A 26559-nucleotide genomic window follows, 5' to 3' on the forward strand; every position below is an offset into this window, starting at 1 on the left:
TACGAATAGTATTTTTTCAAGATTTTATTTATTACTTTATTTTTCATCATACACATATTATGTAATTAAAAATTACAATAATGTGCCGTCACTGAGTTTTCCGGTGCCGAGGGCATATTTTCTCAATACTTTTGACATCTCAACATATATCGCTCACTCCTTTCAAGAACGTCATAAATCAAAAATCGTCAATTTTCAGTTGTGCATGTTTTCAGAATGCTCAGAAAATGCACTTTATCCCAGCAAAAGCGGCATATTTTTATCTTAATATTTACCTGCTACAGGGCAGAAAGTGTTGTTTTTACATTTTGAAGAAAATGTATTGTTTAATAATTTTTTTAAATATACTAAATATTTTTCAAATGGAGAAAAAACCTTCAGGTTTTACCTAAAAAGATCTGTTGCTCAGTAAAAAGTTCAATAAGTGGCTTGATATGTATTTTTAATACATTGTATTATATTTTTAAACTTTAAAGATGTTCTCCTGAAAAATCAAGTTTTTTGATTTATGACGTTCTTGAAAGGAGTGAGCGATATGAAGAAGAATATGGGAGTTCGAGTATTTTCAGGGCTTATAACCTGCCATAGGCTGGTTAAATGATAACTCAATACATGCTCCGAAAAATTTAGTAGTGTGGTTGTCAATCATGGGTAGAATGGTGAATGTAAAGTGATCACTTATCCAGACTATGAAAGGTTATGAGCCCTGTAAAATACCCAGACTTCCACGCGCTTCTTCTTATAAATGATTATGTGAATATGGAAGATTATGTGAATTTTAAAAAAAACCTCATACATGGTTGAAATATTTTTTTTGGAATTCACTGTTAGTATTTGTGAGTTTATAATAAGAAATACATATCATATAATAAGAATAAATAAACCTGACAAGTATAGCTAAAACCGTCAATTCTGGTCTAAACTATTCACAGATAGTTTACCTCTATTGTTTTTAAATAATTAAATTGAGTAAAGTATAAATAAATAAATAAAAATAGAGGTAAATTATCTGTGAACAGAGTGTACCTGACCACCCTATAGTCAATCTATTGAGTCCGGTCTCCTTGTGATTTTAGAGTGCCATTTTTCGAATGCTGCTGGTGTAGCTAATCGTAACCTTTTCAACTACACCATACCAGGGAAACATAAGCTTGCAAGCTAAATTCCACACCCAGTCCATTTGTAATTCTCTCCTCTCAGCACACTCCCAAGATTGATCCAAGGAGAGTGAGAGAGTCTGGTAGTTCTTGACGACGATAGAGGGTAGTAATGTGCATTGGTGTTCCGCAGGGTACCCCACTGGAGCCGCCGCCCGAGCTGCGAGGCGCCGCCCCCGCCCGCCAGCCGCCCTCGATAGAACTGGACCGCTGTTTGGACAGGTTAGTTCACCTTCTCTTCATCCTCTCTTCAATCAATGCACTGCTCTTGTCCTACTTTTTCGTTAGTCAGTTATGCAACGTTTTGTGACTGACTGGATAGTTTCGTTCATTGATACAATCGTCCACGGGAATTTTCCGTACTACTTATCCTTGAAACACAAGACAGTTGTGTTACTATCAAAGAAACTGGCTTTACGGTATAAAAGAATGTGATAACTTGTATCTATAAAACACCCTGTTGTTTCATTAAGAGGAAAATTAACTTTTTTTATGAGAATTACATTTATTATTTACCTTTCTTATTATATACAAGGTTTATAGATCATTTGGTGGATTTCTGTTTCTTCTAATTTAAATTTTATTTTATTTTTATCTGTATTGGGAACGAGTGGGATAATCTAGTGTGGATCAATCAGGAACTTGTCAGCATTTGCTCATTGCTGGGAGGAAACCACGTTGCACTCCTCAGGAGAAGCCGGACTGCTGACTGTCGTCAACAGGCCTTCCGTTCCACTAGAAGAGGGTTCGGCATTTTTTGTCCTAGCTTGGTTTATGGTACCAATTCCTTCACTATTTTTATCATGTATGATATCACTTGGAGATGAGTCATTGCTTAAATAAGGATCACAACCCGAATGAGGACTAAGAAGGAAAAGACGATACCACATTTCGTGAGATTTACCTATGAAAGCGTGACCAGACTGGATCAAAAGAGCCTCAAACTCAAAATCTGTTTGGAATAGCAACTGCTGAATAGAGAAGCTGTGATAAGGGCGATTGGACTATGCGGATGGCCACTTTCAATTGTTGTTTCTGTTGTAGGTGGTCCCCGGGGGAGCCCCGCAGCGGGCGGCGGAGGGCCCGAGACAGGCCCGACTCGCGGCACTCTCCCCCCCGGCATCACATTTCGGTAAGTCATTGCATTTTTATCGATTGTTGCGCGGTGTGATTGATAATCCAAGCATTGGTCTGTATGTTTCGGATAGTTACCTAAGACAGCATCGGCATAGATTGTTTCACATTCCTATATATATAGGACCAACCTGCCGATAGTTATGCCTGTAGGAAAAGCTACTTATAAGAAGTCTCATTCCTACCTTCAGGAGAAAGTAAGACCATTACAGATGGTCTTATGTTCGTTCAAGAGAGGCCATTTACTAGGCAGGTTGGAATAGAAAACACCACCATTCTGAAAAAGAAGGACCAGAATTCGATAGTAAATAAGTTTGAAAGATTCTTTGAAAAACCCTTGATCGATCTTGGTGTCGTCCAGGTGTCGTCCCCGCCGTCTCCCTCGCATGGGTCCCCGCGCGCCTCTCCGGCGGGGCGCTCCCCCGCGGCTCCCGGAGCCTCGTCCCCGGCGCCCCCGCCGCCGCCGCCGCCCTCGGCCCCCGCGGACCTGTTCTCCGTGCAGCAGCTGCTCGAGCAGCCCCTGCTGGCACCCCAGCAGCTCCAGGCGCTCATGAAGCACCGCTTTCTGCAGCAACAGCAACACATGCACAAACAGGTTCGGAAACATGCTCTAGTTTCATAGTAGTTTCATACCACTTAAAAGTTTAATTTTTAAACGATGAATGATAAGGAGAGTGTTAATCTTAAATTTAAGTCGTAAAATGTAGGTCGATATTCATATCGAGATGTGTTCCCAATTTTTACATAAATTCTCTTGGACGTGAGCTTTGATAATTCCCTTTTTCTTTTCCTCCCTCCCATCTTTCTTCTAGGTATTTATATTAAATTTCGAATGTGAAATTTTGTAACTGGAATGGTACAAATACCTGTTTTTTGTTACTCGTTAATATAAATGTATGTACGCAACTTTTTTTGAAAGCTGTCCATACCCAAATCTGATACAAAAGCATCTAGGCTTCCTGACAGATCTGCTCTTGCTAAGCAATTTTTTTTAAAACTAAGTCGCGAAATTTATTGAAAACGTGAAACAATATAAAATTGTATCCCGATTTTACTGTGAATTTACATTTAAAAGCTTTTAATATACCTGTCACTGCCAATCTTAATAAATACAAGTTTGTAAATCCGTCACCAAATTTTCTAGAAGTAGTGCAAAGACATTTACAGAGAATGGTCAGTCATCGCATTTCCACTCTTCCGTATTTACGCCACTGTTTATTTAACTATTTATGTAAAATTGTCAAATAAAATTTAATTTGATATTCTTTCTTCCATAGTTGTCATCTGAGCTGAGTAAACGCCAGATGGAACAAGCAGCACAGCGGCTGCAGGACCAGCTGCAACTCAGTCTCCTACAAGGACATGCTCTCCACGGAGCTCCGGATGGTCCAGGTAACCTAGCATTTACAAAATTACACTAAGCAGTATGTAGAATTCTTAAGCTTCGTTAGAATTCAACATCAAAATAATAGTGCAGAATAGAGGCTGGTCGTACAGTTTTTAACAAGATGAGAAATATATTCTGTAACGACAGCCTCAATCTGAAGCTTCGGCAGAGAATGGTTAGAGGTGTTATGTCTGGTTATTACTTCTATACAGAGTTGAATCCTGAACCCTCAAAGTCTCTATTATGAACTGACTGGAGGCATTCCAAATGTGGCTACATCGTAGAATGATACGCATTCCATGGATCAATATGGTCAGTAATGAATATGTGCGCCAAAGAGCAAGAGCAGGGAGACAGCTGTTGACTGATATCAAGGTCCGGAAGATGTCCTATCTGGGGCATGTGCTGAGAGGAGACAAGTACGAGCTATTGCACCTACTTATTAAAGATAAAATAGAGGGTCGACGAGGTGTGGGCAGAAGACAGATCTTCTAGGTCTGGAAAATACGAGATTGGACGCGGATCAATACTGTCGAGGTGCTGTTTCGATGAGCTGACATGACACGAAGAGTAGAAGAATATCTAAATAATAGTTCGTTTTGATGAATATACTGATCAAATGCACTGTTTTTGTACCTCGTAGGGTCACTGCAACAATTGGGCGCTCAGCAACAGCTGGTGCAACAGCTGCAAGCCGCTCAAAGGCAGTACCTCCTTCACGGCCTTCCCAGACCGCCTGCGCATGGACCCGCCCACGGTGAGTAAAATTTTTTTTTTGACATCTCATCAAAGATGAAGAAGAATATGGAAGTTTGGGCATTTACGGGGCTGACGACCGTCGTAGGCTGGTTTAAGTGATCACTTTACACACGTGTAACATTCACCAATTCTACCCATTATTGACAGCCACACTGCTCAAATTCATGGAAGTTCTATAAATATGAACCAATTTTGAAACATTATTCTTGAATCACTAAAACTTCACCAGAGACATCTATTGGTAAGATGAAAAGAAGCTTTTTATTGAGCAGAAGCTCTTTTATTACTATGTGAGGTCTGAATCCTGGATTATAATCACACACATGAGAAACGCCAGATAACATCATTTTCATTTTTATTATTTTAGCTTATAATTTGACCAGACAATTTATTAATCCAGATTTTGTGAACAAGTATTTGGACACACTCAAAATGTTGTAAAAAAAATTTGTGTTCCGGTTATCATTCTGCCTATTCCTTCTTCGAATCACTATTCAGACAACTAGCCTGAAGTCTCCAACCATCCCAGGTTGTGATCTTGCTATTGGGTCCCCTGTCCTGACTGTAACCGCATTCTCTCCAGGTCTCCTTTCGTCCATGGTATTCGGCTCGGCGCCCCCCGAGCTGGGTCCGCCGGAGGAGGACGCTGCGCACCCGCTATTCGGCCACGGCGTCTGCAAGTGGCCCGGCTGCGAGGCGCTCTGCGACGACTTCCAAGCCTTCCTCAAGTAAGTGACCAGACCTAACCTTACCTAACCAAAACTGGCCTAACCTAACCCAACACTTTCATAAATTGGAGAAAACAGGATCATTATTTTTTTAAATCTCAACATAGATGGATTTATGTATTAATTTTAAATCAAACACAGATTTTTGAGTCTACTAAGTTGTATTTTATTAACAAAAAACACATAAAAAATTATATTTGACAATTGTTTCGCCTTGTTAGGGCATTATCAAACGATAACGACATTCGTTTGATAATGCCCTAACAAGGCGAAACAATTGTCACAATATAATTTTTTATGTGTTTTTTGTTAATAAAATACAACTTAGTAGACTCAAAAAATCTGTGTTTGATTTAAAATTAATACATAAATTAAAATGGAGTTCTACAAATTAAACGCCAAGTCAATAAATCGATGGATTTCATCAAATGGAGAAAACAGTATTTTTTTTTTGACATCTCAACATAGATGAAGAAGAATATGGAAGTCTGGGCATTTATTAACTGAGCTTGCGACTAGGCTAAGTTAAGTGATCACTTTACACACGTGTAACATTCACCAATTCTACCCATGATTGACAACCACACTATTTAAATTCTTGGAATTTCTAGATATATTGATTAAAATCTATACGCAGTTCTGGATAGACTCGATAGACTACACGAGAGACATCTATGGTGAGATGAGCCAAGCTTTTTATAAGGCAGAAACACTTTCATTTGTGTGTGAGGCCCGAACCCTGGACTTTATTCACATACTTGAGAAACGTCCGAAATACCATTTTCACTTTTTATTTAAGCTCAAGTCAAATTATAACCAGTGAATTTATTTACAACATTTTGAGTGTGTCCAAATACTTGTTCACAAATCTGAATTATCTCCAAATATACAATTCAATTGTATATTTTTTAGTTGTAGGCTTGATTTGACTTGAGTACGCCCACGACTTACCATGCCTATCAACTTCGCAAAAGTCCTAAGCTCATAGTAACAAGGCATAGTAATAAATAAACTATGATTTATATCTATCCCTACCTATCTAAGAAACATACATTTTTAATATATTTTCCTTACGCGAATTCTGTAAGGGAAATAAAATAGTATTTTCAGACATTTCTATTCCCATACGAATGTGCGGCAAAACTTTGTATGATAGATGTTCGAATGGTGATATACGGAAATAATGCAAGGGTGAGATAACCATTATCGATAAAATTAAGAAAGGTTTGTACGACCGTCATAGGCCTGTGACGGTCGTAAGCCTTGTAAATGCCCAGACTTCCGTATTCTTCATCATCTATGTGGAGATGTCAAAAAATAATGTGAAAAATAACTCGATTTTGATCTACATTTGTGAACAAGTACTTGGACACACTCAAAATGTTGTATTTATAATTTTGTTAATGATGAAATAAAGAAATATCCATATGAATATATAAAATATTATACATATCACTCACACCTATGCCAATTTGAGTCCTACAAATACAATTAGTATATTTCTGTAATTTTTAACTTATCGAGTTTTTTGTAGTCATTTTACGATGTACCATTTATTACTATGGCCGGATTTGATTTCAACATCATACTGCCAAACTTGATAAAGCTCTAAATATTGGATTTCTAACTATGGGCAAACTCCCCGCGGACTAATCAAAGTTCAACCGACCCACGGTTAACTGGAAATCGGCGTTTGCTTTATCGATTTTCCCTGGCAAAATCGTCCAGTTATAGTTATACCGAAAATGAACAAGCCGTCAAACTTTTCCAATAGAATTTGTAATTTGAGGAATTTATGATCGATTTCAATACTAGTTTGGCAATTTGGACATAAATATTTTATCTGACAATTACAGGGTGTGCTAAAATCAAAAGGCTTTTACAATATTTACAAATTTTACAGTGTGTCCAAATCCTTCTTCTTCTTCTTCAAGCCCTTACCCGCACCCCAATGGTGCATAGGGCACTGCATAATATAACCCCAGTGCTATCTTGATCGTTAACACATGTAGGAAAGGTGATAAGCCCTCCGCTTTAGGTACCAGTCCAGGGTAATATTAAATAAATCTTAGACCCCCCCCATGGGAATCGAACCCGGGACCTCCAGAATGGTAGCCGAGCGTGCTGACCACTACACTACGGAGGCGGACAAATACATTATCAAAATTCTGGATTATCTCTTTGGAGTTATTTTTTACATTTTTTTTCAACATAGATAAATAAGGATATGGAAGTCTGGGCATTTACAGGGATTACGACCGTCATAGGGTTGGTGAAGTGATCACTTTACACACTGTAACATCCACCAATTGACAACCACACTACAATTCTTTTGGAACTCCTACATATAATATAAAATATTGATATGGTCATAAGACCTGTAAATGTCCAGACATCCATTCTTCTTCATCTATGTTGAGATGTCAAAAATAATGAAAAAAAAATTCCTAACCGAATATATAAGTATTTGGACACACTAAAAATTTTGTAAACCACTATAAAAACTGTGTAACATGGTAAAAAATATTCTTCTTCTTCTAATCCTTATCCGCACCTAATGGTGCACAGGGCACTGTATCATAAAAACGCAGTGTTATCTTGATCATTAATTAACACATGAAGGCAAGGTGATTATCCTGCAGGGACCATTCAGGGTAAAATATTGCATTAATATTTGAGTAAAAAATCACTTTTATTTATTTCAACCCCACCCCTTGGGAATCGAACCCGGGACCTCCAGAACGGTAGCCGAGCGTGCTGACCATTACACTACGGAGGCGGACGAAAAAATGGTTTAAAAAATATTACCAATATAATATTTCCTTGTTCAATTTCTCGCTTTCAATGCTCTTTACAATTGGGAATGCTGAAAGGGCCACATATATCATGGTATTTATCGCGCCGGACATTGTGGGAGATGTTAGGAGATACGTCCACGTACTGTGAAGCGTAGATGGCGGTAAGCGCTGTATGGGAGGAAGGAATTCAACATAACATATTGTTATTTCTGTAAATTGGATACGCGGGAAACGACAATACAAGATGGCGGCGCTTTTCCTACGTGCAGGGGTCGCTAACTATTGATCCACGACCCAACTAAAATCTAAAATATTATAACATGGGTATACTGGCAAAAAACGTTAAGTCTAAAATAGCTGTTTGAATAATCCATGTTGTTTAAAGCTTTTAGCCTGAATAAAATACTCGATATTAATCTTAAAATTGAAATACTTTTAAAACCACATATATATGACATTTCGTATCGCTTCATGTATTTTTCCAGTTTAAAGAACGTTAAAAATTTTATAATATGCATCATTAAGTCAAAATTGCATATTTTCATAATATAGCACCATGCGATTATTTCCAATGGGTTGAAAATAAAAATTGGATAGTTTTGTTTTTTTTTTAAACATCGCGCGCACAGACCATGAGAGCGCGCCGCGCAGGCTTTACAATTCAACGCTCTTGCTAGTCTTAAAAATAAAAGATGTAGTCAGGTATTCACACTGACGGTAAATGTAATACTAAATATGAATATATTTTTTTAATGCTTTTTGTAAAATACAATATAACGACCAACGTATTTTGTAAAACGTCATTTGGCTTGTTTTGATTTTAAATGTCTAATTTGATTTGTAAGGTACCCAATTTGATTTTATAAATGTCTAATCTGATTAGTAAGGCACCCAATTTGATTTGTTTTATGTCTAAATTGATTTGTAAGATACCCAATTTGATTTTATAAATGTCTAATTTGATTAGTAAGGCACCCAATTTGATTTGTTAAATGTCTAATTTTGATTAGAATGGCACCCAATTTGATTTGTTAAACGTCCAATTTGATTAGTGTGGCACCCAATTTGGTTTGTTAAACGTCCAAATTGAAGAAAAAAACATGTATGTCATCCGTAGTGTAAATAATCCAGGGTCTGATATTAATAAATTACAAGTTATAATAAATATTTGTCCCCTAGAAAGGTTGGCCGCCCGCTCTCGACTCGTGGGTCCGCTACCCGTTCAGTAGCGGAATGTATTGTGTTTTGAAAACAAATATAATAAATTATTGTATTATCAAAAATATCCATACACTTTCTACAATTCATACAATTTCTTTGTAAGGATTACCTTCGACCACAGACGCTTCGATATTCTCAAATGTTTGTTTTCCTTTATTACAAGGTTTTATTGTGTACGTTACTACAATATTTCGCTTGTGTATGTTAAGTGTCTGCCTCCATAGTGCAATGGTTTCCGCGTTGGCTACAATGCTGGAAGTCCCAGGTTCGATTTGTAGGGAGGGTGAAAATAAATAAAAGTGTGTTTTCACTATAATATTCATTTAATATTGGGTGGGGTAAAAAGCAAATTCGTATTTTTCGCTGTATTTCAATGCTTCACAAAAAGTGTTACAATTATCCGATTTTAATCAAATATGCGACTTTAAGTTTGATAACTTGTTGCTAACGAGAATCTAAAAATCATAATGCCCTTTTCTTAGAAGCCCTTATCCCTATTGGCAAAAAGCTCGGACAGTAAATTTTCACAGGCCTCTATTGAGGCCAAATTTTAACCCTCAAGCGCGTTGGCCATAGACAGGAACAGGTGGTAATCACTCGGTGCCAGATCCAGACTATAAGGTGGATGCATAAAAACTTCCCATCCGAGCTCCAGGAGCTTCCGGCGCGTCATCAAAATGACAATATCCCAGCAAATGTTTGGAACATTTGCTGGGATATTGCAAACCCAAAAAATGTACTATATCCCAGCAAAAGCGGCATATTTTTAACTAAATATTTACCCGCTACAGGGCAGAAAGTGTTGTTTTTGCATTTTGAAGAAAACGTATTGTTCAATTATTTTTTTAAATATACTGAATATTTTTCAAACGGAGAAAAAACATTCAGGTTTTACTTAAAAAGATCTGTTGCACAGTAAAAGTTCAATAAGTGGCTTGATATTTATTTTTAATACATTGTATTATATTTTTAAACTTTTAAAAGCGATGTGTGCGGCCTGGCGTAGTCATGATGAAACACGATTCACCAAAGCTGGTCGCGTCAGTTCGATCGTCAGCTTCAAACGGTCGACTTGTTCATAGTAAAGGGCAGAATTCAGCATTTGGCCATAGGGGAACAGCTCATAGTATACTATTCCCTGCCAATCCCACCGAACAAGAGAATCTCGAAGATAAACTTATTTAAGTTCAAATAATTGTCACCCTTTAGTATTTGAGAAATTGCGTTTTTTTTATGAAAGGTTTCTATATATGGTATGTCTCGTGTTGTCCCCAGGCACCTGTCCGGCGCGCACGGGCTGGACGACCGGTCGGCCGCGCAGGCGCGCGTGCAGCAGCAGGTGGTCGCGCAGCTGGAGCTGCAGCTGCGGCGCGAGCGCGACCGCCTGCGCGCCATGACGCGCCACCTGCACGCGGCGCGCCAGGGCGCCGCCGAGACGCCGCGCGACGCGCCGCCGCCCGCGCCGCCGCTCGCCAGCGCTGAGCCGCCGCCCAAGGCGCAACTGCCCGGTGAGACCCTGTCCCTGCTCGGCTGTACAAACTCAAAACACAGTAAGGGACATTTTTTAGTACGTTTTTATTGCATTTTTGGACTAAGTAGCATCTACTTAGTCCAAAAATGCAATAAAAACGTACTAAAAAATGTCCCTTACTGTGTTTTGAGTTTGGACAGCCGTGCTGTCCCTAGCAGTCCAACTTTTTTTAGCTTTCAAAGACCAGCTGGAGGTGCGTTGCAGGAGCCAGGGTCCATCCGACATCGGCTCCACGGTGATTCATAAGAAACTGTCGCGAGAGATGGTATCATACATGGTAAAAATAGTGGAGGACATTGGCACCATAAATCAAGCTAGGACATAAAATGTCGAACCCTCTTCTAGTAGAAGGGAAGGCCTGTTAACGACAGTCAGCAGTCCACATTCTCCTGAGGAGTGCAACGTGGTTTCCTCCCAGCAATGAGCAAATGCTGACAAGTTCCTGATTGGACCATACTAAATTATCCCTCCTGTTCCCAACAGCCCTCCTGAACTCGCAATAGTCATCTATGTTGAATTGAGGAAAGTTTTTGAGGAGACTCTTTTTATTTGTATTCAAGTATCTTCTTTCTTTGCCACCTAGAAAAAAAAATCACCAGTTTCAATTTCAAAAAACATAAAATACAAGATTTTTATGGAAGCTAGTAGAATTCCTCAAATTGTTTATATTTCTTAATCCCGATCAGATTCTGGTGGCGTTTTCTAGGTCACTATACAAGATATCGTCAGTACTTTCTGACGTTTCGGATCGCATTTCAGCATCACCCGGGCTAATGTTATGGTTTTTTGTGTCACATTATCCAATTATGATTTATTTCGTACCTCGTCAGTAAATAATCCTTAAAAAAAACTACTTATATCCCTAAAATGCATCAGCAAGACCCAGTAACTCATGATGGGTTCAGTTTAGTAATGATTTGTCCTCTTGTCTTAGGTCCGATAGTCCTCGGCGGGGGATCCTCTCGGGCTCCATCCCCCGTGGGGCCCATCAGAAGGAGAGTCTCCGACAAGACGGGAGTCTCCATTGCCGGAGGTCAGCCACACTCCCTTAGTACGTCTGCAGTCTAATAGTTCACCCTTCACCCCTCATGTTGCCCGATCATCGTCACTAATTCACAATTCACCTGTCTTCTTTTGTCCTGTTTTCACAATTCTTCTTTAGTCGTACAACTCTAACTCATCTTTGTATATTCTACTCTATCTCTCTTTAACTTTTTGAAATTCATTAGTCACTATCCAAGAATCTTGATGCCCTTCATAATTATTCTTAATTATTGTAACTTTCACCCTTTTCATTCTTCTCTTTTCCTGTCTTTTATATCTAATTACTGTTTTGCTGAAAATATTTAAGCTGTTTTTGACCAAATCATTTCATCTCTAAGTAGGTGAAAGTTTTGTATTAAAAAAACTACAATTTCAATAGGTTTTTTTTATTCTTACCATTTTTTAATGAATATTTATTCATTCTTAGATTATTTGGTTAGAAAATCAATGAGAAGAGGATTTTATTTCTAAATCTATATAGTTATTTTTACAACATCATTTGAATAATTCTTTCTTTCTTCTTTCACCTTCTTGCTTCAAATGTCCCACTTTTCATACCGACGCGATGGCAAAATATCCTAAATCTTTTTCCAATTGAAATGTGTAGTTGTACCATGTAATAACGACCCGTTGTGGTCCTCAGGTCTTCCCTATATGCTCGAGAGAGCTGGTCTGGATGTGCAGCAAGGTAAAGAGTGGAATTTCTACTTCTGCCACTTGGGTTTGCATAATGAATACCTTTTAGATATTTTTTCTTTTTCTTTACATTTTGGTTTGCATATAAGACCCAAGAACCCAGGCAAATTGGTAGACTTGTAGAAAATCTAAATTATTGGGTTTTAGATACAATTTTTTTCTTAGCTTTTCATACACAGAAGATTCTCGATGGACTGGAAATATGGTCCAGCCGTTTTCTGGTCAATCGAAAATCTACTTTGTTTTTTCGTTCAAGCAAATATTGCACTTAATAATTACAAATTAAATTAAGGGTCTTCCAACAAGCGCTGTTAATTAAAACAATTTATTTAATCCCAAATAATTTGAAATTTTGATGTATAATCTGAAATAATTTCTTGAACACCTTGTCATAAAAATATCACCCACAAATTAAAAATTAAGTACTTCGGATATTTTGAAACTTTTGTAACGCCTGTTGGAAAACCCTACACATTGTTTATCTGAAGTGAACGCTCAGTTCAAGAAAAAAATATCATGAAAAAATATTTGCCCTATTTTAATGACGATCTTTCGCAATGGTGCCAAATTTATAGATCAAATCAATCGAGTTCATTATGACTCAAAAACAGATTATCTTAAAAAGATGATTTTCTAATTTATTATTTTGAAATTATTTTTACAACCAGGAATATTTTTAATGTATTTGAATGATATTTAAAATACTGATATAATTCACGTCCCGATAACTATGTACCTTAAGACATTTTTAAGAATCAAAAACACATTGTTTTAAAACATATAAGATGTATACTTTTAAATGCATAATAGAATCAAGAAACAATTGGGATTCATCTACGAAAATGTACCTTATCTATGCTTGTTTTTAATTGTTTAATAATATTTTAGGATAAGATCAAAAACTGTAAACCCTGTATCAAATAAAATATTTTCAACAGTATTTATCTTCAATATTTCATATTTTGTAATATTTTCGAAGTGGCGGGTGCCAGGTTTATGAGCCTGAAACAAGATTCGGTATTCAGATAATTTCAGCATTAAATTCTTCATATACCCAATCATGTTCAAATAATGTTTACCATAAAACGTTTTTATTATACTCGATTAATATATTTTATTGTGTTTTAACAGAAATCCAGAGAAACCGGGAGTTTTACAAGAACGCTGATGTCAGACCTCCGTTCACTTATGCTTCTCTCATCAGACAGGTATCATCCAAAAACTCTTGCTACATTTAAAAAAAATGCTTACCTATCTAAGAAATTTTAATATAAGTGCGTGTTGCTAATTATTTTATTGGTATTTCTTTAGTCAATCATCGAATCGCCAGACAAGCAGTTGACACTCAACGAAATCTACAACTGGTTTCAAAACACCTTTTGCTACTTTAGAAGAAACGCAGCGACGTGGAAGGTAAGAAAACTGTTGATATTTACTATCGTGGTTTAGTTTTTAAAGGTCAAATTTTCCCAAATTAAAACGTTTTAATAAATAAATTAAAACTCTGAATCAAACGATTTTAGTAGATTGATTTTAAAGGAAATTTTAAGACAAGGTGGTGTTCCTCAGGGGTCTGTAAAATCACCAGTTTTCTTGAAAATTTGGTGTAAAATTTAAAATATCTCATTTTAAAAACTTTTGTAGTAACGATTAATGGTTAAATTCGCAATGTTATCCTAACACTTTCAGCACATTGAATGACTATATATTAAGGTTTTATAAAACATCTTTTGCATGTTTATTTATAGGTATTTAAGAAATTTATGACAAAAATCCCAAACATGATGCAACGAGTGAACGATTATTTTTAAATCAAGTTACCTTATTTAATGGATTCGTCGTAGAAATATCAGCTATATTACTATTTTTTGCGATCCTGTTTTGCTATCGAGTAACCAGATTGAAAATTTGAAATTAAAGCTACTGTGTGAAGCTTTTCTGTCATTTTGGGGGGTTTTCCTTATATAATATTTAAGTGTCAAGTAAGAGTGAATGTTCTTTACGTTATTGTTTTGTTAATTTTTAAAAATGTTACATAACTCGATCTTAATAGGTGTGTGTTTCAATCTTCAAGAACTTCGACGAGGACCTTACCCACAATTCTTTAATAAATTATATAAAAACAAGATTTTTTCAGATATTTGTCTCTTAAAAAAACACATTATTTTTATCTCTAGTGCAGATATCAATGTACCAAAGTATTGATTGTTGTTTTAAAATATATGTTTCTTGCCCTATAGTCGCATCAAGTCTTAGGATGTGCATAGGTTCTCAAAAAGTTTTATATCTTCTTGGTCTTCTATATCATCCTTTTTCTAAAACCCCAAATCTTGTTTACAGATTTTTTAAAATAAAAACTATTTTTACAAGTTTCGTGTCAACCATAAACTTCCCGTTATTCGATCACACTTTATCCTCTGCATAAATGAATAGATTCATTATGTTTCTCCATCCCAAACATTTGAATATGTCATATTTTTCTTTTTCTTTGTTAGCCGTTTCTCCACTGCTGAATGTAGGCACATTCAATTTTTTTCCAAACTTCTCTCGTATGGACTTTTCAATTATTTCTGGATATGTCCCAATATACCAATGAACCATTTGTAGATACCAATGGTAAAATTGACTGCAAATCAAACTGTTTTTTTAGATAATCAAGACTAAATTATGTCTTTGAGTTCTTGCTCAGTTGTTGTCTTTCTAAAATATCCTATTCCAGGCCTTTTTTAATACTGATGCTGGTTTTTAGATTGTTTTAAATGAAATTTTGTTGGCAACGACAATAGACGTTCTGTTGTAGACTTGAGAGATCTCAAGGTATCTAAAGCTTGAATCTTTTGGTCGTGTTCCATCTTCTAGGCTGATGAGCTTGGATCAGAACCATCACCATCTGCTAAGATAACTGTGTTTAATGTCTCATCTGGTGAATTTCTAGCACTTTTAGTTGTTGTACGTTTAGTTGTGGTGATTATGACGTTCGACTTGTACATAATACCGGTCCGAGGTTCGGTCCAGCCTTGTCTGGAGGGTGGGAGTGGGTGGGCCGAGGGGGGACCGAACCCGCGACTGACTGTGAACCCGCGACTCCCAGAACGCCGTCCGACACAACCTGTCGCTGCACAAGTGCTTCATGCGCGTGGAGAACGTGAAGGGCGCCGTGTGGACCGTGGACGAGGTGGAGTTCTACAAGCGGCGGCCGCAGCGCTGCTCCCAGGCGGCGGCCGGAGCTCCGCTCACTTCCGCTTTGCAAGCCCAGGGGTACGCGATACCCGCAACATAATCATACCGTGTGCTACCCATCATCATCCCTCCCCATACTGACCTAACCCTACCTTGTCACGTAGCATAACCTCATTTACATGGTAGTAAGTTTTTAATCTATTTATTGTAACTGCAGACAGTTGGTAGAATTCCATATTGAATTGTTGGGTAAAAACAAAAGTGAAAAAAAAAAGTGACCAACTGAATTTTTTTACAAAACCGTGACCATTGACTATTTGATATCTTACTAGCTTAATATTGGTCTGAAAACATCCCAAAGGATTTTAAACTTGTAAGGATAATATATTGACTTGGTAAAAATGACTAACTGCATTGGTGTTTATTTTCTTGCCAAGCAAAAGTGACTTAAATGGTCCTCCTGAACATTTTACGTTTTGGTAGTTGGTCACTTTCTCCTGTACGACTACGATATATCCAAAATTAAACAAGGTTTATTGGATTTGAATTCAACATTTATTTATGTATATGTTAATACGTGACGCGTTTCGTCTTTTTAAGATATTATCAAACACATGTTTGATAATTATCAAACACGCGTTGATAATTATCAAACACGTGTTTGATAATAAATTGAGACGAAACGCGTCACGTATTAACATATACACAAATAAATGTAGAATTCAAATCCAATAAACCTTGTTTAATTTTGGATATATTACCCAACAGTTTTTTATCTCTTACGACCTAATTCAACGAAATCGTTGAATTCAATTAACTAATCTAACCTAACCTAACGTCATACTAATCCATCCCACTACTACTACTACTACCATCAGACAAGTTCCCGCAGGGGTAGGCAGAAAGCCAGTGTGACATACACTCCTGGCTTTCTTCAAATCCATACATCTAGTCATGTATACCCTCCGATTTCGCAGACTTTTAACGCCACCATATTTTAGGTTCTGATTGGTCTTATTTGTTGTAACTGCAGACAGTTGGTAGACTTCCATATTGAATTGTTGGGTAATATATCCAAAATAAAACAAGGTTTTTGTTGGATTGAATTCTACATTTATATATGTATATCTTAATACGTGACGCGTTTCGTATTCTTAGGACATTATCAAACACCTACTGTTTCATAATGTCCTAAGAAGACGAAACGCGTCACGTATTAAGATATACATAATTAAATGTAGAATTCAATAAAACAAAAACCTTGTTTTATTTTGGGTAATATACCCAACAATTCTGATTCATCTGATTATGTCGAGTCTTTTTCGGGCGACCTCGTTCTGCTCTCCCGCACACATTTGCTACATATACTTTCTTAATCATTCTCTCGTTATCTATTTGCTTCACATGTCCATACCACCTTAGAAACCTAACTTAACGTAAAAATATCGTACTAGAACTTTTGTGTTTAAGCACTTTTATTTTTGGTATTTTTCTTCAACTGGTTATCCATTATCTTCTTATTCTACGTGACTTCCTATCCTTCCCATCCGTTCCTCCCAGTTTAGCGAGAATCAAATTTAATGAATATTTGATTTTAAACTAGATAATTTGTAAATGTGTATTTTTCTGACCAAAAAGGTTGGCAAAAGGTTAAGTTGGTTTTAATTAACAAAATATATTTATTGATTCGACATTTACTTTATGGAATAACATGATGATTTAAATATGAAAACACACATCGCTCACTCCTTTCAACAACGTCATCTATCAAAAATCGTCAATTTTCAGTTGTGCATGTTTTCGGCATGCCCAGAAAATGTACTATATCCCAGCAAAAGCGGCATATTTTTAATTTAATATTTATCCGCTACAGGGCAGAACGTGTTGTTTCTGCATTTTGAAGAAAAGGTATTGTTTAATTATTTTTTTAAATATACTAAATATTTTTCAAATTGAAAAAAAACACCCCGGTTTTACCTAAAAAGATCTGTTGCACAGTAAAAAGTTCAATAAGCGGCTTGATATTTATTATTAAAACATTCAATTATATTTTTAAACTTTAAAAACTCCTGAAAAATCAAGTTTTTCAATACATGACGTTCTTGAAAGGAGTGAGCGACATGTATAAGACCACTTTTGTGTTTATTGATGTATGGTAAACAATACTAGTTTTGAAAACTACTTTTAACCCTTATCTGAACCCAATGGTGCATAGGGCACTGCATCATAGAGACGCAGTGTTATCTTGATCGTAATTGTATGAAGGCAAGGTGATCAGCCCTGCGCTTCTTGTACCAGTCCAAGATGATATTAAATAAATATGAGTGTGAAAATTACCCATATTCATTTTGACCCCTCTGGGAATTGAACCCGGGACCTCCAGCACGGTAGCCAAACTGGTAGACTGCTACAGACGTTCAAACCAAAAGGTAAACGATACACAAGCTTTTTGTATTTTTACCTGTTCCGACATCTGTAGTTCTCAAAACCGGTCGTTTTTACATCAATAAACTCAAAAGTAGTCTAATACAAGTGTTGAATTTTTATTTTATATTCAAACCATTTTTTTATTGCAAAATTTCAATAATTGATCATCGAATTTGATTCTCACTAACGCCAACGCTCCAATAATAATAATTATCAAATGAAAAATTATCTCTGAATCCATTTTCAACTGGACCAGTTATCGTTTCTGGGCAAACATTAATTTAATGGAAATTAAGAAGTCAATTTCGTGGAATAAATATTTTTTCATTATTATTTCACTCAAAGTTTGAATTGTATAAGAGATCGTATCAAAATATTGAACTTCGTATGAATTAAAATTAGCTTTCGGTACATACGCATATTTTAAACGTACAATTATTTAAATATCTTCAGTTGATTTAAAAGGATTCTAGGTAATTTCTTCATCAAGTTGTGTAGCAATTTTGTCATAAATTATTAAATTAAAATATTTTTTGAAGTAAAGCATCTTTCCAGTCGTACCAAGCAAAACTATTTAAATGCTAAAATTAATGAATAAAAATGATATTTTTTCTTTTTTTTATTCAACGAGGGGAGAAGGGTTTATTGGCAGTCTAAAACTAGATTTTTGGGACTCTATCCTGTTGCGTTACCACCACTATAACTTATTAAATATGGTCTGAAATAATAGCAATGAACATGAAGGAAAGTGAATTCTTTACAAAATTATATATTTTTTAATCTAAGGTCGAAGACGTTCTTTTTTTTTTTAAATTTTAATAATTTATTTATTATTAATAAAAAGAGAAATATTTTTGTTTTTATTATTTACAAAAATACTTGAATTTTATACTATTTCTGTGAGCCTAAGCGGCTCATTATAAGAAATAGGTATCAAATTGAGGTAGAGTGGGTTCGAACCCAAAAACTCTGACTCGGGAGTCCGCGACACTAACCACGGGACCACAACCCGACACTTCTAACCCTATGGCACATAGGGCACTGCATCGTATCGACTCGCTGTTATCTTGATCGTTCATTTCACGAAGACAATGTGATCTGTTCCGCGCTTCTTGTACCAGTCCAGGGTGATCATAAATCAACGAGAGTGAAAGTCACTTATGTATATTTTAATCCTCCTGGAAATCGAACCCAGGGCCAGAAGCACTATAGCCAAACAAACTTACTACTCCGCTACAGATGTTGTTATTAATATATTGATATCAGGAAAAAAATATGATAATTAGAAGCGAATGAAAGTTCTTAGAAATTTGCCTTTATACTCAAACAATTTTAAGTCCAATGAAAATGTAAGTAATTCCAAACGCATCAGGGTAAAAGTCCCGATAATCAATTTATATTACCAAAACTCCAAAGATTACAAAAGAAAATTTATTATTTTTAATTCAAATTTTCATTTCAAATATATGTACATGGCGACTGGCCTTTGATGTTTTATTAATTTTAAATACACATACCAATTCTGACAATTGCTACACAATTATTCGCAAAAAATAAGCCGAGAACATTTACTTTTTTTTTAATGGAATACTTTTTTTAATGAAAAAACAATGTTAACTTTAATTTAAATCACATAATTCCATTGAAATATTTTTTTTTGTTAAAAAAACGTTTTAAAAGTTGAAATGTAATCAAAACAAATTTTTCTCGGTTTATTTTTACGCCATTAAAACTAAGTTTTTCAGAAATTGGGGACCAGACATTATTACAAATCGATTGAATTCATAATTTTTATTTTTTTTTTTTAATGTAAATATATTTTCACACAAATGTTACAATGAAAAGACAAAACTGTTTACACGAATTACAAAAAAACACTACAAGATACACTCAATTTACAAAAAACACAAAACAAATAAAAAAACAACAACAAAAAACAATGAAACTACACTATACCTGAAATTCAAACAAAAATACCCAAAATACTTAATTCATCGACTTCAAAAACACAAAACCAAAACACATTGACACAATTTAGGTATCACGGATACACAATAAATCAATAAATAATAAATAATGCACACTATAACACAATTTACACAATTTCAGTCCACTGTCAAAAAAATACTTACACATATAACACAAATTACACAAAGATGAACAAGTCAAAACTTCATATTACTACACAAAATTATACATTTTTTAAAAATATTTAAACAATAATAACACAATATATCCTCAAAAAAAAAAAACAAAATGAACGTGGACCAATATAAAAATATGAAACAAACAATAGCATGTTTCTCTCTCACACTTTGAAACAAAATGCAATTTCCGCACCACCAACCTCTTGTAAATAAGATGTTTTTCAAATTGACTCACTTCTCCCGTTTATATTCTGCACAGTCAACTATTCAACCGACACACTTTTCTTGTATTTCGTATTTTCTAATCTCTTTTTCCTATATTCAAAATTTGTCATTTTTATCAAATGAAAAAAATAATGTATATTTCAATCTACTTATATATTTTTTAATACTTCATTTGTAATACTTATTTTGATTTTATAAAATTAAAAACATATCAAATATGTATTTTTAAGATTAAAATTTAAATCCAGTTTCATTTTTCTTTTGTTTTTGATACTATGAAAATTAGAGAAAAAAAAATGTGAATTTTTTTATAAAATTGATATCTATTACAAATGGACTATTAAACAAAATTTAATGAAATGTGTTTGTTTTTAAAGATTTGATGTGTGTGTGTTTTGGGTGTGGGTATATTTCTTGTCATGTGGGTTTTTGTCATTTCTTCAGTCTTGTCCAGTTTATGCTTTCCACTACTTCTGGGTCGTATTGGGTCATTTGTATTGTTTGATACTTTTGTATATTATAAGTGTGTGTGCGGGTGTGTGCGTTGTCTATCTCTCTGTGGTATCAATAGTTGTCTCTTTCCTGCATGGGTGCTTCTATCAAATCTTGACGCGGCAGCGGCGAGCGGCCGTCTCTTACATACAAAACTTCCTATATGTATACAGCTGTTATTTTTGCCACCACGGTAAGGGTGTTTTTCAAAAGCAAAACATTTCCGAAAAACACTTTCACCAAGACTCGTGGCAAAATTCAAAACCCCCCAGGCTATGATGAAGATGATAAATGTACACTCTTTAATCTTAAGACGCTACAATCTCTTCGTATTGACGTAGTATGTAATGAAACCATAAATACCATTCGGGCTTTCTTCTTTTCTCTAGGAATCTTCGTCGAGTAACTAAGAACTCTAGGTTTATTATTACATGGCAAACGACAAAGGCAGCGCGATATATCGACATGGAAAGCTACTTGAATGCCTTATTGTGTATCTTACAAAGTTTTGAATTGAATTTCAGCTCTTCAAAAACGTTTTGAGTTGCATCTTGATTTGGGTTAAATAATGAATCGATTAAACAGGCTGGATTCATCACATTCAAAGGTAATATCGGAATATATAGTTGTTTGATCCTCGAATGCGCTTCAGAGCTTGAAGGATCTACTTCTCTTTCCATCTTCCTTGTTGTCTCTTCCGTTTCCAGTCAGTCGATGGATCAGAGAAATGGGCCCTTCTAAATATTTTGCTAAACATGTAACAATACTGGTATATTTTTTTTTATTTATCGTCTTTATTTTATTATTTTATTTATATCCCTCTTGAACCTTTTCTTTAATACACATACTTAAGACCTGGTTAAATTTAGCTCTTTTTACTATTTGAATTAATAGTGTTGTCGGAAAAAGTTGATTATTATAAAATAATCGCTGAAAATTGTGAAAAACAATTGAAAAACGACGATTCTAAACTGTTCTGATGCAAAGTTCCCCAAAGAAGAAGAACGTTTACCTGATTTTTACGAATTGTAAAAAAAACGCCTTTTAATGCTGAGCACTGGTTTTGTTCGTTCTTTTGCGAACATTGTCACCAGAATCCTTTGTCAAAAAGTTTCCTCTCTTCACATTTGTATGAAAGTATTCCAACCAATTGATTTATCACGTTACCAACATTTCATCTATTAAAAGATATTTTATAACCGAGCCATATTTTTGAGCAGTTCAAGAAGACAGTGATTCTTGTAGAGACTTTGGACAGGATGATACATCGATTGACCGAGTGCAATCACCATACAGGAATGTGAAGATTTGAAACCGTATGACTGAACCATATAATGAAGTGTTGGGTTCATTTGCCAGAACGCCATCCGGACTAACCTCTCCCTGCACAAGTGCTTCGTCCGTTACGAGGACGACTTCGGCTCGTTTTGGATGGTCGATGACGCGGAGTTTGTTAAGCGGCGTCACCTGAGTCGCGGCCGGCCGAGGAAGTACGAACCGGGTCCAGCCGGTGGACAACAGTAAGCGTCCTGTGTCCTGTGGTCCACTGTCATACTCCGGGATTAGATTGAATAGCTTTGGCCGAAGTAACGTCGATGATGCCGTCGTTTTTTAAATTGTCAATATTTTAGCTTTTGTATTTCTACTCTAGCTTGCTAACTAGGCTAGGACACAAAGTGCCGAACCGTCTTCTAGTGGAACGGATGGTCTGTTGACGATAGTCAACAGTCCAGCTTCTCCTGAGGAGATTGCTGAGACGTTCTTAATTGACTCACACCAGATTATCTCTTCTGTTCCCAACACAGATTGAAATAAAAAAAATATAAAAAAAACAGTTGAATGAAACAAAAGTCCACTCAATGATCTATAAACCCTGCATTTAATAAACAAGGTAAATAATAAATGCTACTCCCGTCAAAAAATCTTAATACTCTTTATACTTAATTCACATCACCAATCCAATTGTATTTAACGTAATATCAACCCTTTACCAGAACGTTGTCTTAAAACTATGATTGATCCATGGTCTACATATTTGAGTTTTCATTTTCTAATGCTCTCAATTTTCCCTTCTACATTTTTGTTCGATTGCGTCGCAAATCTGTTTTATCATGGTATGAACTAATGCTATTGCATAAAAAGATATATGGAATTTCCATTAAACATAAACAACTGAGGTCTGAACATATCAATCCGATAAACAGTTGGAAGTCAACAAAATCTTCAATTTTATCCAGACTGCACATAAATATATTAAAATCTATTAGGTGCCAAATATCCCCTTTGCTTAGTTTATGGTGTGTTAGTGTAAGTCTTCAAGACCTTTTTCACCAGCAAGAGTAATTTTTATAAGCCCATTTGCTTTATAACCTCAACATCCAAATTTTTTGACATTGACAATGTAGAAAACTCCATCAAGATTGTTACTTTGGTCCATCGTGATTATGTATTGGATGAAATTATTTTGATCAATCAGAATCAGATACATGATCAAAGAAATCAGTTTCCTAGGAAAATTTGAAACACGATTCGAGTTCGGGTTTCCAAGCAAACAGCAGCGTACCTATCATATTGATATAGTATTTATATTTGTATGTATTATATAAAGGAAAGCAAAGGATGCAAAACAGAAATATTTTTTCTTTATATTACATAAGATTTAAGTGTAAATTTCAATCTTCTAACTTATTGCATCTTTTGTTCTTCTTGCCAATTCTTCTCCCCCTACTCCCATTTCCTTTCCATATTATATATTTCATTTAGACGTATCTCAACTATTATTATTATCGTCATCTATTTTATGATTATTTCAATATATAACCATCAACAGCAACCATAGATTTATACATAGATGTCCGTGTTTTCCGTTTTACGCATTAGTTCTTCGTTTTATAGAACAACTGTGACAGTCATGGTGTCAAATTATACCCAATTCTTACTTTATTATTTTGCTTTCAAAATATCAATTCTTTCATTTTATCTCATTTTTATAATTAATTAATAATTACAAGTAAACCCTTGTTTTATTTTAACATTTAAAAATAATACCACTTCTATGTAATTGAAATATCTTATGTTTTGAATATTGAAACCATTAACTTTGTGGATCATATTGATATAATATATTATTTTGAGAAATAAAAAAACTTTGTTTTTTGATCAAATGAAATTCAAGTGTGAGTGGAGCAAAAAACAAAATCTTTTTATTTCTCAAAATAATGTAAAAATATCTTACTATCATATTATGAGAATCTGTCTTCATTTTAAGTTTTTTGTATGTTTTCTTTTTTTTTAAACCATTAATATGATTGAGACTAAAGTTTTTATTTAAAAAAAATAATGCTGTGGTTTTTCTTTTTATCATCACACTGTCACAGTTATTGAACTTCTAGAGTTTTAGTTGAATGTGGAGGCTGTTTGTGTGCTAGTCTTAGGCCTGAAAAAGATTTGTTTAACCTAACCGAAGGCTGAGTGAAATAAGTCAATTATTTACCATAATCAGTCAAAGTCCAGGACCTTCAAGGTATAGAACTCATCGTCGAAATACCAGATTACGTTAATAGTGCATTCGCTTTTCTCAGCTTAACATTTAATTTGCCGTAGAAACGTTCGTATCTAGTGCGTTTTGTTGATTTTTCATTTGCCGAATGATTCCTATGATTAAAACATTAAAAAAAAATAGATTTTTAATAAATAATTACACTACGTATCATTTAAACAGAAGTATTTAGCTTACAAGATAAAATAACCATCGACGCCAGCATTACGGATCACATTGCAAAAGCCCAGATCACTGGACTTTTAACCGTAAATATGTGAATAGATGTATTCGCTATAATAACTACGAAAATATTAGAATATGTATGGTGTAAACATTCAAAAAGTTCATTTTCAGTTTTTGAGCAGTAAAATATTGGACATGACATACATCAAACGATATCAAAAGGTTCTTGTACATTTATATCTTGGGTAGACCAAACTTTCATGAATGTATGATTGTAGCGACAGACATAGCGTACTATTAAGCTTAGATGAAGAATAGGTATGAGAGGTACAGAGGGCTTTTTAGACGTCGACCACTAAACTGGTGAGTTTTGAAGGGTCTGGAATCCTCCACTTATATCTACTACGAAACCTTGGCTAAGGAAGAAGTTATAACGCAATGACCTAAGTGTATTACTGGACGGAGCCCTACTATCATACAGAACATATCCTGGCGTGCCGTTCGCTGTGCTGCTCTAAATGTTTCCTATCCTTTCTTACTGTTTACTTGTCTTGAATCAAGTCATTCTCCACCATATGTTATAGTATTTAGTTATTTCAATCTTATTATCCAAAAAATCCTGTCGCAATACTTTTCTTTCTTCTTAGAAATCTTCAAGCAAATAATAATAATAAAAATTATTTAATAATTGTTATAAATCTTAAAAAAAAACTATTTTGAAAAACAGACATCTTTTCTGAACTAATTATAACTGTTTTTTTTCATAACCTTCTTACGGGTTATAATTTTGGACCCTGTGGAACCCAGTCGTAAATTATCGTACAAACTATTTTAATTTGCTTTATTTTTTGTCAAATGAAGTGTAAAAAATCAATTTAATTAGTACGAAAGTCGATTTAAACAAAAAAAAAAACATGATGTAAACAACAAATCACTTTTTGATATGCTTTCATTAAATTCTCTTCTTCATACTGACGATTTCAAATCGTAAACGTGTTTTTACATTTGACCAACTAAACCAATGAGTTATAATGTATAATTTACGCAGAAAATACATATCGCTCACTCCTTTCAAGAACGTCATAAATCAAAAAACTTGATTTTTCAGGAGAACATTTTTTAAATTTAAAAAAAATAATGCAATGTGTTAAAAATAAATATCAAGCCACTTATTGAACTTTTTACTGTGCAACAGACCTTTTTAGGTAAAACCTGAAGGTTTTTTCTCCATTTGAAAAATATTTAGTATATTTAAAAAAATAATTAAACAAGACCTTTTCTTCAAAATGCAAAAACAACACTTTCTGCCCTGTAGCGGGTAAATATTAAGTTAAAAATATGCCTCTTTTGCTGGGATGTAGTACATTTTCTGGGCATTCCGAAAACATGCACAACTGAAAATTGACAATTTTTTATTTATGACGTTCTTGAAAGGAGTGAGCGATATGTTTGTTTATTTTCTCAACATTGTTAAATAGTTTATTGAATTCATTGATATCCAATCCTTTTAAGTTTTAAATTATAAACTATACGTTATTATAATGCACTAATTAAATTCATTCAAATCAAATCTTACTTTATCAGAAAAATTATATAAAATCATGATTATCAACCCCTGCCTTACTGTGTTTTTAACATTTTTAATGAGGCATTTGGCTAGCTTAAGCCAGGCTATAGCTCAATGATGCTCAGACTTCCATCTTCTTTCATAAAAAAGGAAATAACAATACATCTTTTACATCAAGACCTTTAATTTAAATAATTATTTAAAAAAATTATACACAACAGTTTTTTCTGACATCTCAGTCAAAAAACATAGTTGTTGTTTTATTATTAATATGATACATGTTTGAGGATATATTCGAGAAAGAAAAATATTGTATGTTGTAGTTTTTTCTGATATTTTGAT

The 26559-nt window shown here is 34.8% G+C and overlaps 1 protein-coding gene across 4 annotated transcripts in view; it reads left to right on the forward strand.

Moving 5' to 3' along the window:
• FoxP (forkhead box transcription factor P) overlaps positions 1-26559 on the forward strand; it is a 117343-nt gene that overhangs the window by 71168 nt on the left and 19616 nt on the right. For 2 of the 4 annotated variants that reach the window (XM_088273554.1, XM_088273563.1), the window contains exons 3-13: positions 1291-1379; positions 2202-2289; positions 2653-2886; positions 3569-3683; positions 4322-4435; positions 5021-5165; positions 10460-10692; positions 11650-11766; positions 13587-13663; positions 13767-13868; positions 15547-15713. In XM_088273554.1, coding sequence (XP_088129680.1) covers positions 1291-1379; positions 2202-2289; positions 2653-2886; positions 3569-3683; positions 4322-4435; positions 5021-5165; positions 10460-10692; positions 11650-11766; positions 13587-13663; positions 13767-13868; positions 15547-15713 — 1481 coding nt within the window. Of the gene's footprint in view, positions 1-1290; positions 1380-2201; positions 2290-2652; positions 2887-3568; positions 3684-4321; positions 4436-5020; positions 5166-10459; positions 10693-11649; positions 11767-12402; positions 12448-13586; positions 13664-13766; positions 13869-15546; positions 15714-26559 lie in introns of all 4 variants that reach the window. The other 2 variants (XM_088273548.1, XM_088273571.1) reach the window with 2 other exon arrangements.

Source organism: Brachycentrus maculatus, unplaced genomic scaffold, assembly GCF_059751285.1.
Source record: "Brachycentrus maculatus isolate JH-2025_06_01 unplaced genomic scaffold, ASM5975128v1 h1tg000033l, whole genome shotgun sequence".
Lineage (NCBI taxonomy): Eukaryota > Metazoa > Arthropoda > Insecta > Trichoptera > Brachycentridae > Brachycentrus > Brachycentrus maculatus.